This window comes from Sinocyclocheilus anshuiensis, unplaced genomic scaffold (assembly GCF_001515605.1).
Source record: "Sinocyclocheilus anshuiensis isolate Anshui unplaced genomic scaffold, SAMN03320099.WGS_v1.1 scaffold1358, whole genome shotgun sequence".
NCBI classification, from domain to species: Eukaryota; Metazoa; Chordata; class Actinopteri; order Cypriniformes; family Cyprinidae; genus Sinocyclocheilus; species Sinocyclocheilus anshuiensis.
Window position 1 is genome coordinate 177,170 of NW_015557142.1, and position 13,981 is coordinate 191,150.

The 13,981-nt window shown below is 39.0% G+C and overlaps 2 protein-coding genes across 8 annotated transcripts; one reads left to right on the plus strand and one right to left on the minus strand.

Moving 5' to 3' along the window:
* The first annotated feature begins 1,780 nt into the window (after positions 1 to 1,780).
* On the plus strand, positions 1,781 to 7,925 carry LOC107678078 (uncharacterized protein C3orf18-like). Of its 2 annotated transcripts, XM_016473203.1 has the most exons (6): positions 1,781 to 1,939; positions 2,636 to 2,679; positions 2,860 to 3,056; positions 3,264 to 3,289; positions 3,964 to 4,069; positions 5,578 to 7,925. In XM_016473203.1, exons 3-6 carry the CDS (start codon positions 2,949 to 2,951, stop codon positions 5,644 to 5,646), a joined length of 309 nt encoding a protein of 102 aa, XP_016328689.1. In that variant the 5' UTR covers positions 1,781 to 1,939; positions 2,636 to 2,679; positions 2,860 to 2,948; the 3' UTR covers positions 5,647 to 7,925. The 2 variants fall into 2 exon arrangements, with proteins under 2 accessions (XP_016328689.1, XP_016328688.1); XM_016473202.1 differs by lacking the exon at positions 2,636 to 2,679.
* On the minus strand, positions 7,286 to 13,308 carry LOC107678077 (high mobility group protein HMG-I/HMG-Y-like). Of its 6 annotated transcripts, none has more exons than XM_016473197.1 (5): positions 13,197 to 13,308; positions 12,238 to 12,336; positions 10,901 to 10,993; positions 9,995 to 10,054; positions 7,286 to 8,897 (listed from the first exon to the last, which is right to left on the minus strand). In XM_016473197.1, exons 2-5 carry the CDS (start codon positions 12,325 to 12,327, stop codon positions 8,832 to 8,834), a joined length of 309 nt encoding a protein of 102 aa, XP_016328683.1. In that variant the 5' UTR covers positions 12,328 to 12,336; positions 13,197 to 13,308; the 3' UTR covers positions 7,286 to 8,831. The 6 variants fall into 6 exon arrangements, with proteins under 6 accessions (XP_016328683.1, XP_016328686.1, XP_016328682.1 ...); XM_016473200.1 differs by having other exon boundaries at positions 10,901 to 10,990; positions 12,238 to 12,344; XM_016473196.1 differs by having other exon boundaries at positions 12,238 to 12,344.
* Between the last annotated feature and the right edge of the window lie 673 nt (positions 13,309 to 13,981).

Sequence of the window (13,981 nt, forward strand, 5' to 3'; positions counted from 1 at the left end):
TGTGTTCTACTGAAGAAACAAAGTCACCTACATCTTGGATGCCCTGGGGGTAAGCAGATAAACATCACATTTTCATTTTTGGGTGAACTATCCCTTTAACCGTAGAATCATGTTTATATATATATATATATATTATTCATTAATTATTAATTTATTTTAAACCAAGTTTGTGTTTGTTATTATTATTATCATTTATTAAAGCAACCGTCATTGTGGCATGAATATATACGTCTTTATAACTTGACAGATGTCACAGAAAGCTCCACTGTTGTCAACCTCTTTCAATGGAAACACATTATTAAAGTAGCGAAAGCCGCTTGAAAGGTCGCTAAACGTGCTAGATGACGCCATACGCAAATTAGCATATTCACGACGTCGTTGCGTCGTTTGCCTTCCTGTGTTCACGGCTTACGTACTGTATGTGAATGCAGCCAAATTCTCAATAAAACTGTTTCCATTTATACATTTGTTATATATTGGGATGAATATGAAACGCGGCCCATTGAGACTACATAACCAGCTCTCCCTTCCAAGATGTTAATCAGCACAGAAATCCTGATTAATAATCGAGCCGTCGTCTGATGAACTCAAATAACGTTACCATAGACTGTATAAGAACGTTACACATAAGATCAAGACAACAGCTGTGCTGTGATCGCACTACGCTTGAAATCACTGACATCCGATTTTATATATATTTATATTAAAAAATATATATTTATATAACATTTATTTTTATAGTATTATAAAACAATCGAATAATCTTAATAATAAATTTCTATCGCAAAATCCCATTCTTAAATGCAAATGTAGTGGTGCTACACAGCATTGCTTCAACCTTTAAATCTGCAAATAAAATCCATTGTAGCATGAGTTCTGTAATTGTATAATATGTGTACTCCTCCTCGAGTTGATTGTACCTGCGCTATATGCACCTGTATGATCCATAGACTGTATAAAAACGGTATGATCACATGCTTTTTTTTTATTAGACATTAAAGACATAACATGCAACATTTACAACTTTAACAAGACATCCAAAAAGATAACACAATTAAAGGAATGGGTTTACATTACATAGAAAAAAAAAAAAACAATAATAATACTTAAAGAAAAAAAAAGACAGCATATACCCGTTCAACTCTTTAGCGAATAAAATTGTATCTCTACATTTGTTGTTATCAATACATTGGAGAGACTCAAAATACAAATGAAAATCAGTCATAAAGACCTTCAAACAGGGTTTAGAACTATTTCTTTTACTTTTATGAATATGAAATTTACCAAATAAAATCATTAGATTCATCATAAAATTGACAGATGCATTTTTTGATTCAAAATATAAGATAACATCTTTGGATGTTAATTCACAATTATAACCAGATTTCTGTTGAATATATATAGATAAGTCTTCCCAGAATTTTTTTGAATGGTAACATTCAAAAAAAAAAAAAAAATGTAGAATTCTTTCTGGCTGATCTGAACAAAATGAACATTTTTCATCAATATCCATTAATTTTGATAAAGTATAGTTACTAACATAAATATTATGAAGTACTTTCAGATGTATTTCCCGAAGTTTGTTAGATATACAAAACCGAAAGGGAAGAAGCCAAGCTTTTTTCCAAATAATCTCTGGAAAACAAATGTTCCAGAAAAATTTCCCTCTAGGCTTAATAGATCTCTTTTCATAAAATAGATTTCTAATAAATGTATTTGTGCAGGTATGATCACATGCTGGTATGCAGTGGCGACTGAGAATGACGTAATGACGTAAGCGTAGCTCCTCCCTCCAGCTCTCGCGTCATCGTTTCGTTTTCACTGCAGGACGTGCTTTCCGTAAACACCGACGCGCAAACTCATGACTTGTGTTATAATAACTGGGTTTAGAGTCTGTTACAGTGAAGGGACACTCATCCGGCTCTCTTGACTGAATCAGGTGGGTTGCTTTAACGGCTCGCTAGTGAGGTTTGACTGGTCATGAATCCGCAGACATCACGGTGTTATTATTATAATTATCTTGATGACACTGATGCTATTATCGATGATCACCACAGTAAAACAATGCACGTAAACAAATGGTAGCAGATAATGTCACTGAATGCGGTTTTTTATCTCCCACAGAGTCATGACGCTTTTTATATTAGCCCTTTGCTGGACGTTTTGAATTAAATGTTATATTTCCCTAATATAAATATAAGTTGTGCGGTTTGCATTTGTATATTAAATGACTGATGACAGTCCCGTTGTGCCATGTCAACTGCTTTAGAAAAAAACATGCTGCTTTGATGTACAATATGATTATATGATATTTCTAAACCGCGGTACGTGAATCAATACCGCGGTATATGCTCACACACATTGTATAATCATAACACAACATTCTCATTAAATGCTAAAAACGCTTATTATAGCAAAACTGCAAAACTATGCTATGGTTGTTTTTCGTACGGCTTTGATTTAAATGCTAATTCAATGTACCTTTTAAAACATCGCCTTACAGTAATGCGAGTAAACGAAATTACAAATAAATAAATAATCCAAACATTAGAAGATTAGAGAGGGGGGGGTTATCGTAAAGAAGTTTTATAAATAACGAAAATTATAAATAACTTTTTTCCTTCTGATTTCGAAGTGACCTGTACCTGTTTTGTGAGCTTCACCCGCTGCAGTTAAAAGGTGTTGTAAAAGGCAATGTACCTATACCCCCAAGCAAATAATCTATCTGTCCAAGTCAAAGTACATTTGACTGATCAAGTAGATAGAGTGCAAACAAGTTTGAAATAAAACAGATCAGCACTCTATATATCCTGCCTGCGTCCCCATCCATAAATAACTGTATGCTCTTGGATCTGACAGTCACTAGTGAGGGCAGCGAGACCATGTGGGAGTCACACGCGTGCAGAAGATGAGCCAGGAGCACAGCCCCGGTCTGAGTGTGTTTCAGCATGAACAGCACCACGCAGCCCCCTCACACCATCAGCGGAGACGCGGCCCTCAGCTACGTGCTGCTCCCCTTCTTCCTCATCACGGCCCTCGGGACTGTTGCAGCAGTGGTAGGTGCTGGCGCGTGAAGCAGAGGTAGCATGCATGTCTCGTCAGCGTGTTTCTAACTGTGTGCTAGCCTGTGGGGGAAGAATGTGAACTCGCACGACGGAGTAATTTGACTGAGCAGTACATCCAGACAGACAAAAGGTCTTATGCACACATGTATTATGTTCCTATAGTAAAATGCTAATGTGTCTTCTTGTTTTATACTGTAGGTGATGTACATAAGGAGGAGACGGAGGTAAATAAACATACGCCAGCTCTCTTTGAAAGATATCAAATGTTTGGAATAATTCATTACGATTGTTTGGAGAGAAGTCTCTTCTGCTCACCAAGGTTGCATTTATTTGATCAAAAATACAGTAAAATAGTAACATTGCCAAATATTATAACAAGTTTTCTGTGAATATGTTGTAAAATGTAATGTATTTCTGCGATGCAGCGCTGTATTTTCAGCATCATTACTCCAGTCTTCAGTGTCACATGATCCTTCAGATCAATGCTCAAGTATTAATAATGGTCCTTATTATTACCAATATTCAGCAGCACAGCTGTTTTCAACATTGATAGTAAACGGAAATGTTTCTTGAGCAGTATATTAGAATGATTTCTGAAGAATCATGTGACACTGAAGACTGCGCCGCATCACAGAAATACATTACGTTAGACACAGTTGAAAATTGTAATAATATTTCACAATATTACTGTTTTTAATAAATGCAGCCTTGGTGAGCAGAAGAGACTTCTTTCCAATACATTAAACAATCATAACTATTCCAAACCTTTGAGCAATAGTTTAGTTCACTCTAAAGTTAGTAAACCCGTAAGGATTTCTTCTTTGAAACACAGAAGTAGATATCCATATAAGTGGATGATGAAGGAAATAAAACTGCCTGTGTGTCTGTGCACTTTCAGGATTGACAGACTGCGGCATCAGCTGCTTCCAGTTTACACGTATGACCCGACCGAAGAGCTGAACGAGGCGGAACAGGACATTCTCTGGAAAGAGGAAGACACAAAGGTAATCCATCCTGTTATGAGATGAAAAACACTGATGTCTATTGTTGACTCCTACTGCACATACTGAAAGCAAATGTCAATCTGTACTCCACTCAATGTTCATATTCAGCAAGGACAGATTAAATTGATCAAAAGGGACAGCAAAGACATTTATCAAATATATCACGGTTTCCACAAAATCAATATAAGAACTGTTCTCAGCGCTGATAATGATCAGAAGTGTTTCTTGAGTGATTTCTGAAGATCATGTGACACTGAAGACTGGAGTAATGATGCTGAAAATACAGCTTAAATTACTAAAGGAATAAAAATTATTATTTTAAATGCAAAACATTTTCACGTAGAAAACATTTATTTAATTTGCAATAATATTTTACAATATTACAGTATTTACTCTATTTGTGATCAAACAAATGCAGCCTTATTGAGCATAAAAGACTTCATTAAAAAAAAAAAATATGTATATATATTTATATATATGTGTGACCCTGGAGCACAAAAGCAGTCTTAAGTCATTGGGGTATATTTGTAGCAATAGCCAACAATACATTGTATGGGTCAAAATTATAGATTTTTCTTTTATGCCAAAAATCATTAGGATATTAAGTAAAGATCATGTTCCATGAAGATATTTTGTAAATTTCCTACCGTAAATATATCAAAACTTAATTTTTGATTAGTAATATGCATTGCTAAGAACTTCATTTGGACAACTTTAAAGATGATTTTCTCAATATTTAGATTTTTTTGCACCCTCAGATTCCAGATTTTCAAATAGTTGTATCTCGACCAAATATTCTCCTATCATAACAAACCATACATCAATGGAAAGCTTAGCTTTCAGATGATGCATGAATCTCAATTTTAAAAAAATGGACCCTCATGACTGGTTTTGTGGTCCAGGGTCACACACACACATATATATGTATACATCGCATTTGTCAGAATGTGGTCAACTATATACAAAATACTAAAACTTTATAACAAAATGAAACAAAACAACAGGGAAATGTCTACCATGTGACTCTTATAAACATTTGCATTGACAACCACCTGTTTTTTTCTTTTTTTCTCCATGTAAACCGCAAACACTCATGAACCATGTGATATATTTGTACTATTATTTGAATCAATTCAAAATATAGCTGTAAATATATGTATCATACCACCTAAATCATAACATCCAAGATTTTGGTCATTGTTGCATAACCTCCTCAGGTAAAGTTTATGAATGCACGAGAATTTCCACAATAAGATAAAAGAGGAAGAGCAATTAATATTATATTCATTGCAGTATTCAGTTAATTTTAGGACTGTAGAAAGTATACTATGTTTCATTTTAGTGCGAAAAGTATATTTAAGAAATGGGAGCTGAATTGAATGTTTTCACATTTCCACATATTTACAAGCACATGTTTACGTGTTGCAATGAGCCTTTGTGATAAACTCTTTAATCGCTGTAATAAACCATATCGAGATATGAGAAGCTTTTCTTTTATGCATGTCCAGGTGGTCCGGAGTTGGATGAGGACGTATCAGCAGCGCAGATCCCTGCTCTCAAAGGATCCTGATGCATGAAAAAGCCTGCTTGAACTTCTGCACATAATCTGTGGACCTGGTCAATAACTAGTCACTCCATATACGGTCTCATCGTCCTGCATTGCGGTGTCACAAGATGGACAATTCTGAGCAAAAAGTTACTGATTTTCTGAGTCTAGAAGAGCTTTAGTGACAGGAGAAATCTACAGGAGACTGAAGACTCGAGTGTTGGGATCATATTATTCCCCTCTGGTCTGAAGCACAGCGTTACTCTCTGAATAGCAAGACTCAAGCAGGATGTTGATTCGCCAGTGTTAGTTTTTATTTATTTTAGCTGTATGTTTTCTGCTGAGGTTCTGTGCTATTAAATCCTCGTGAGAGCTGTTCATTTTACCGAGTGTGCATGAATGTGATGTGCTCAACCAAAACCAAACTGGGTTATCGCGCTAAACCGTCACTCGAGAGACCGTGTTTTATTTTTCATTCTCCATGTAAGCTAGTTTGTCAGGTGACTCGCCTCGCTCCTCATTCGTTTCCTCAGCACTGGAAGTGTCACGAGAACATCTGCATTAGATTTCAGCTTCATGCCAGAATGAGGGTGCTAAACTAAGGGGTACCCCAACACAAAACCAGCATGTACTCAGCCTCGTGCTGTTACAAACCTTATCTACATTGAAACCTTATGAATTTAATGGTACAGTCTACAGACAAAAAACAGGGCATTTTTCTAAATATCTTCTATGTTCTGCAGAAGATATTTTGAGAAGCATCTGTGTTTTGCCCATACAGTGGCAGTCAGGGGTAACCAGAACTGTTTGGTTCTAGTGAGTAAATGATAAGTTTTAATTTTTGGGTGCAATGACACTTAAATAGCCAATAGCCTTTAGTTAGCCCAGCAAAACTGATTACCCCAAGCAAATTACTATTTATAATTTAGGGTAGGAGACGTTCTCCTGCATATATACACACACATACACACATACATACATACATACATACATATATATATATATATATATATATATAACACACACACACATATATATGCGCAGTGCAGAATCAGATTTACTGCTTTTAACAGACTGTTAGGCAAACTACAGGCCATTCATTTCAGACAGCTAAACAATGAAATATTTTCATGCTCTCAGATATGAGTGCAGCAGCTCCTGCCATCCGCCCAATGCTAATTAATAATTTAAAGAAATACAGCCACACAAAAATGTACGAATCCTTAACTTTATTACCATTTTGAATATAAATTCCTGCAGTCCACAATAGAAAATGCAGAGTGTACACATTGAAAAGACTGATCCCAAACCAGTTGTGTGCACGGGCACATAAAAACAAGACATCAGTACATCGAGGGGGCATGTTAAAAACCACTGCGTCAAACAGCCATAGTACCATCATGATCTACTATTCAGGGGCTCAGGGCGAAGCAACTAGCAGGATATAGTTCATTACAAACAGAAAGAGGGAAAAAAAAAAAAAACCGAACCTTCAGGTGCCACACTAAATCATTTTGTCCATGATATAACAAATCAAAAAGTCAATTCAGTGCACCAAACACATGTATAGAGAAATAAACCAAAAACACAAACCTATATCTCTACCACAGTCTGTGAATATGTTTTGCATCTCTCTGACCCAATGCAGTCATTCCTGTGGTGTGTCCAGACGTTTCTATATGAAAAACAGTTTCTGTTCATTGATGCACACTGCTGTAAGCAAAATCAGTTGAAAACAAAACAAAAAGGAGCAACAAAAAACCCACACTGGAGACAGCTGTAAATGAATCAGACACTGCACTTGGAAAGAAACAAAACAAACACGCTTGCCAAAGGCTGCACTGAGACCAGTTGAACATCGTCAGGAAAGAGAAGAGTAATCTGTCATAGGCTGTTGTAAAGTGAGGTATGAACGTGACGGTCAAGTCCAGAGTAGAACTGACCTGGTTGCAGTATTCCGGGTTTAATAAACCATGTTTGTAGCAGCATTAAGTTCTGAGAGGAGACCCAGTCACTGGACCGATCAGCGTTCCCTGACATGGAATTTAACACGTCAAAAAAAAGAGAAAAAAAAAAGCATGAAGAAAACGAAACAAAAATCCCAAAACACATCAAGCAAAAGCTGTCTGAGTGGACTGTAATGGGACAGAAGTGGCACAGCTGGGAATGGAATGAAGTAGCATTTTCTAGTTAAAAAAAAAAAAAAGTGATTAATGTTTGCATGTATAGTTCACGGATTTGGGGCTGAAATGCACTGCTGGTGTCAAATCACTTGCGGTGCCCTTTTTGGAACAAGGACCAGTAGGCGGTAAAAAAAAAAAAAAAAATTGTAATTTTCAAAATTGATACCAATCATCGTCCTCCAAAAACAACATTTTGAACACAGCCAGAAAAGCTAACTGCTCCTTAGCACATCCAGTAAGCTGACCTACACCGAGAACGGGCAGAAACGGACTACGTAGCATTGCGTGCCAGTGAATTTATTGCAGGAATCAGTGAAATCATGATGGTGGCGAGTTGGCGGAGAGCATTATATAAAAAAAATAAAAATAAAAAATGTTTCATGACAAAGCATTCAATGATATGTTGATTACAAGTTAAAAGTCCTCTAGATTATATTCACTCAAAAAATACGCTCATTTTATTTCTAGCTTGAATCACGGAGTAGCTAAAAATGTTTAACTGGAGACAGAGAGTTACCACACACGCACACACAACCCAAGTAAAAACAAAGAGTAGGTAAATTCACCTTTGTCCAGTACACAACGACATGAATTTCACACAACCTACCATATTTTAGATTTATACTTGTAAAAATAAAGTTGAATTCTCTAGGCCTGAAACGGTTGCTTGCGAAAAGAGAAAACTTCAGTATTTTGCAAATCACTTTGTGTCAAGCCGCCATCAGAGCATATCTTTGTCCAGTATAATGACAGACACTTTCGACCAATTAGCCATTGAGTGCGAGACATACACGTGTGCATGCATCCACGAATGGACATACAGTATTTTGAGTCTTTTTCCAGTGGTGTTACACAGAGAAGGCGCATGAAGTGTGCAAGCCTCCCTGACGCTAGGGGGCGCTAGAGCGTAAAGGTGAATTGGAGGGTGAGGGTGGCACTAGTGTAAGAGGAAGAGGGGGAATGGGGAGGGTCAGTCCAGCTCTGGTCAACAGGAAGAAATAACGTTGGATTGTGAGGTAGCACATGTTGCTAGTTACTGTTCCTCTTCCTCCTCCTCTTCTTCTTCTTCAGAGGACTTAGATGGCTGCTCCTCCTTCTCCTGAAGAGACAGACAGCAACAAACGGTCAGATGAGAGAATAACATTAACATTTGCATTACAGCATGCAAATTATAACAGAATACAACAGACTTTAATCGGGTTAGATGCCATATTGAATTTCATGTGGATGAAAACGAGGTTGTGAGGGACAGACTCAATCTTTACAATGGCACGCACTCCTAGATCATGTCATTTTCACAACTTTCAAAACCGTGTCATGGAGGTTTTGCCTACTTAAAGAGATTTCGTCAGCCGAGCAATCAGTATATTAAACACTGCAACCTATAACGCACTGTACTTCAGTCCCTCTCAGCCTCAATTTCATTCTTGTCAAATTAAATATGGCCCTACCCTGACTATAGGCTTCTTTGTATGTGCAATTTGTTTTTCTTTACTTTTTGAGGTGAAGTGTGACAACTGCTGTCTCTGACTCACAACCTGTACCAATAACTTAAAACAGTCTTCTAGGCAACTATGGGTCACAGCGAGGCTGATGCAAACTCCAACACTTTGTGGAAATGCTGAAAGGGGACACATGTGATAACACTCCTCTCCTAAGCCATTAAACATGAGTCACAAAGGCATTTAACATTTTGCCTCCTGTCTACTTCGTGTGAATGAGTAAGTGGAGGAAACGTCCCGGCATGGCCACGATAACTAGTAGTGTGACTCAAAGCCAGAGGTTTGTGTGACTCAACTCGCTGGATTCCTGCGGACATGTTTGAATGAGGAAAACTAAACTCCAGCGCCAGAACTGTGCCTCATGTGAGAGGAATGCAGCACAAAGACACGGGGCTGATGACTACACAGTGAACTGTCGAGGAAACGGGGGGCGGCACTGGGCTCTGCCCGATTACATGCCTGACTTAACAGCAAAATAAAAGGCTTCAAGATATTTGATCTGTTCTTATAAACAAGACCTACAGGAGAAACGAAGGGGGAGAAAGAACTACAAGAAATCCCTGGTGAGAAGCAGCCAAATGTTTTTGTTGTTGCTCGTGGCAACTTCCCACCACACAAACACCCGTTCAGCCTTGCGGTTTTCGCTATAAATGGCACACGAAATGCACCAAATGGAAAACAAATGAAAACTCACTGCTTTCTTGGGCCGTCCTCTGCGTTTCATCGCTGCAGGTGCCGAAGCCGTTGCTGTTTTCTGAAAGAGAAAGAGAGAATAAACAAGGTGCTCTGCATGCAGTTGAGCACCAGAGGGCGCTGTTGGGCTCGTGCTGGCAGGCGGCCCAGGGGCAGAGAGTTCATTGGCTATTATATTGGAAACAGACATGAGCAGCACGCAGTGCACTTCAGTTCGCCGGCCACCTGGTCTGGAGCTGAGAGACAGCTGGTACAAGCAGGCGAGACGCGCATGCACACACAAACAAAGGGAGAGGTGGTAGGGTTGGTGGGTCAGCTGTCGTCATGACAATAGATGGAGGGGAAGGAAGGGAAGAAGCAGGGGGTGGGGTTATCATCTCCGAGACAGCACTGCAGCCTGTGCACCTGCAACGCACAGCGCCTGCTACGCCACAGGAAGCTAGCAGGAAGTCAAAAGATTCAACCGGAATTGAGCAACTGGTTTTATCTGCAGGCTCCAACGAAAAAACAAGACTGATAAGATGTACCAAAGATGAGCCAAGAAACTGATTGTAAACAGGCATGCTTACACTTATGGAAAAAAACTAACAAATTTGGCCCAATTACACTCCCAAAATTAAAGGTTCCATAAGCTGGGTTTACGGTCATTCCATAGAACCACATTTTAGGCTTCCCAAAGAACCACCTCTTTTTTTTGGTTTATGTGACAACCTCTATAAAGAAGTTTTTGTGCAATAAAAAGGTTCTGTGGATGTTAAGTTTGTTATGGAACCATGGATGCCAATAAAGAACTTCAATTCGTAATAGAGGGCCGGAAGACAGATACAGGTTTGTCGGTTTCTCGTCGTTGATGGTAATATCGTAGAGGTGGTAGCTGTGCACAAACCACTGAAACATTTCTACTCACTTTGCCCCTAGGTGCCGTGGAGCTTGGCTTGTTCTTGCTGCCCTTTGGTCTTCCTCTAGGCCTCTTCGGTGTAGGAGATCCACTTGCCTCCTGCTGAAGATTGAAAAGGGTAAATAACCAGAAAAATAAATAAATACAAATATCAGTACACAAACATGAGTCCACTGTTGGTTACCATATACTGATGGATAACTTAAAGCATCTGCTGTTCATAGTTAACACAACTGGTTGCTACTTTTAGACCAACAGGTGGCATGCAGTCATTGGTTGCCAAAAGAGAATCATATACACTGCAGACCAACTATCAGTGTTATACCAGTTAAAGGAGCAGCTCAGGGTCAGTGTAAAGAATACTTCCTGTCAGATCTATGCAAGTGGATTGTGTGAGCCAACAGTAAATGATGCATATCAAGTCTGCTGTGCATCTCAATGACAGGAAACCAAGTTTACGTCAATGTAGACTAACATCTACGTCATTTGACTTCGAGAGAAGAGTGTGCAAAAGAACAGCACACTTGTTAACATTTATAGGCTTTCAGTCATTTGACAATTTTTACAACTAGTAATAATAATAAAAAACCCTTTACTGAAAAAGCAGTTACATCCTAATTTCTGAAACCAACCACCTACAAAAGCACAAACTGAGAATCCACTTGAGTTATTGCCTTGTGCATGCCTAGACAAAGGCCTGAAATATACTGAAAGCTAGCCATTTAAGCATTTTGCATATGGCTGTTGCCCACTTGTATAAAAATGAACATGAATTACTTACAAATGCTTAAAACATTGTTAAACTCAGTGTGTGTGTATATAAGATAGTGATAAGTAATCCATCTTGCTGTACGATGGTGGCCATGGATTACTACTCAAAGGCTCTGATTACATGAGCAAGTAATAGAAACTTTAAACCCAATGCACTCTTGAGGCCTTAATGATTGACAGCGGGATGAACCAATCAGATGCTGGAATTTCCCAGCGGCCAATCAGTGCGCAGCTGAAACAGTAAGTGGGTTACTGCTGCTTTAAAGAGATCATGTTACAGGCCTTGGTCATTCAGCCACTACAGATGAACACTGCACATGTTCAGCGTGTGCAATTGAGTTGAAGATGCACCAAAACAAAGATCTTAACATAGCCTATCAGTTAAGCGCTTTATGAGATTAAGTAGCACACTCAAAAAAATGGTTTGGATGTCCTCAGCCCATGTGCAAGACCCCCAAAAAATAAAAAGCACAAAACACACGTGCAGGCATCGTTTAAGCCCAAAATACAAGCTTGGGCAGTGTTTCGATCTCATCAATGTGACACACAACGCCCCATATGAAGCAGAGCGCTACCTGTGGGTGTTTCCGTGGTCTTCCGCGTCCTCTCTTCTCCGCTCCGTCTTTCTCTTTAGGAGCCGCTGTGTCCTTGCCGGAATCACTCATTGTGCCTCACTGCAAAACCGCGTGCAAACAGAGTCGGGCGATTAACACAATAGATTAACAAACACGATACCAGGTGAAAGGAAAGAAACTTTAAATAAATGACTAGGCGGCCGTTTGGTAAAAGTGAAGTCGAAATTAACTTTACAGGGAGTGTAATGGAGGAGTGCGCGCGAATTCAAACCCGACACAATGTCGGTTACAAACCAAAAATATTTAAATCGCGGCGTGTCCGTTTAAACGATTGGATATTAATACCTTAAATTAGTAGATATGCAGGCCGTCGGAGGTTCGCTGTGCTGCGGCGGAGCTTTAAAAGAGAAAGTTCAAAGGCGAACGGCGGTTTCTACGGATACCCCGCAGCTCCAGTGCGAACCGGAACACGAACACAGCGCGCGATTCGCGCCCTTTTAAATCCCCGAGCGCGTGAAAACACGGCTCGGTTGTTTACACTGCGAAGAGCTTTAATCGATAAAACATATATAAAAACAGCAAACAAAGACGCAGCGAAACACCGTTGCTTTGTGTAAAACATCGTTTCTGAAAATGTTTTTGGACCTTTGTTTCAAAACCCCCAAAAATGTATTTTAAAAGAATTGCAATATTTGCGGTATATTAAAAAACAAAGTTTCTTTGAGAAGGGCGTGGACTGCATAAACGTACTAAAACTTGGCGCGTGTTATAAATTACAACGAAACCCGCGCCACACGAGCCCGCCAATCCGTTTAGTGTTTGTTAGTCCTGTTCAACTGTGCCTTAAAACCAATTACAACTATTTCTGTTTTATTATTATTATTATTTATTTATTTATTGCAGATTACAAACACTTCTAAAGTCAGCTTGAAAATAAATAAGTGAGATTTAATACGTACCCTTTCAAAAGGAGCGGTCGGGACGACGTCCAAAGCGTGTAAACCGCGCGGTCTGCGAGCTGTGAATGAATGAAAGACAACAACCGCCTGCCTTCGGGAGTTTCAGGGGATCTCACGGGGTCTTCCACACGGGGGCGGGGCCGGGGGCGGGGCGAGCGTTTGAATCGTCAGGAACCAGCAGCTGCATTGGTGGCGATGCGCTGCCAATCATGATCGCGTCGGCGCCGGACACAGCCGACCGCTTCTGACTGTAATGTTGTTTACTGACCCCCTCGTTTTTTAGAAAAATAATGGTCTTAGATGCATTGTTACACTCTTTATTTTTGCCCAATTTTAGAATCGCACGCAAACATCTACACATTTACAACAGGCGAGTTTTTCTTTTTAGAAACATTCTCATTTTGAAGACACTTAAATCATAAAAAGTTTTGTGCAACACAAATGTGTTTCCAAGTCTCCCATGAGATCTGGTTTATTGTGTATTTATGTATGCCTCAATGCAACGCATACTATATTTTGTTGTAGTATTTGCTCATTTTCCGTTTCAATATATACACAACCGGTCAAAAGTTTGGGATCAGAACGATTTTTAATGTTTTTACATGAGTTTCTTCTTATGCTCATCAAGGCTGCATTTATTTGATCAAAAATACAGGAAAAAATGTAATATTGTGAAATAGTATTACGATGTAAAACAACGTTTTTCTATTTTAATATACATTAAACTGTAATGTATTTCTGTGATGCGCAGCTGTATTTTCAGCATCATTACTCCAGTCTTCAGT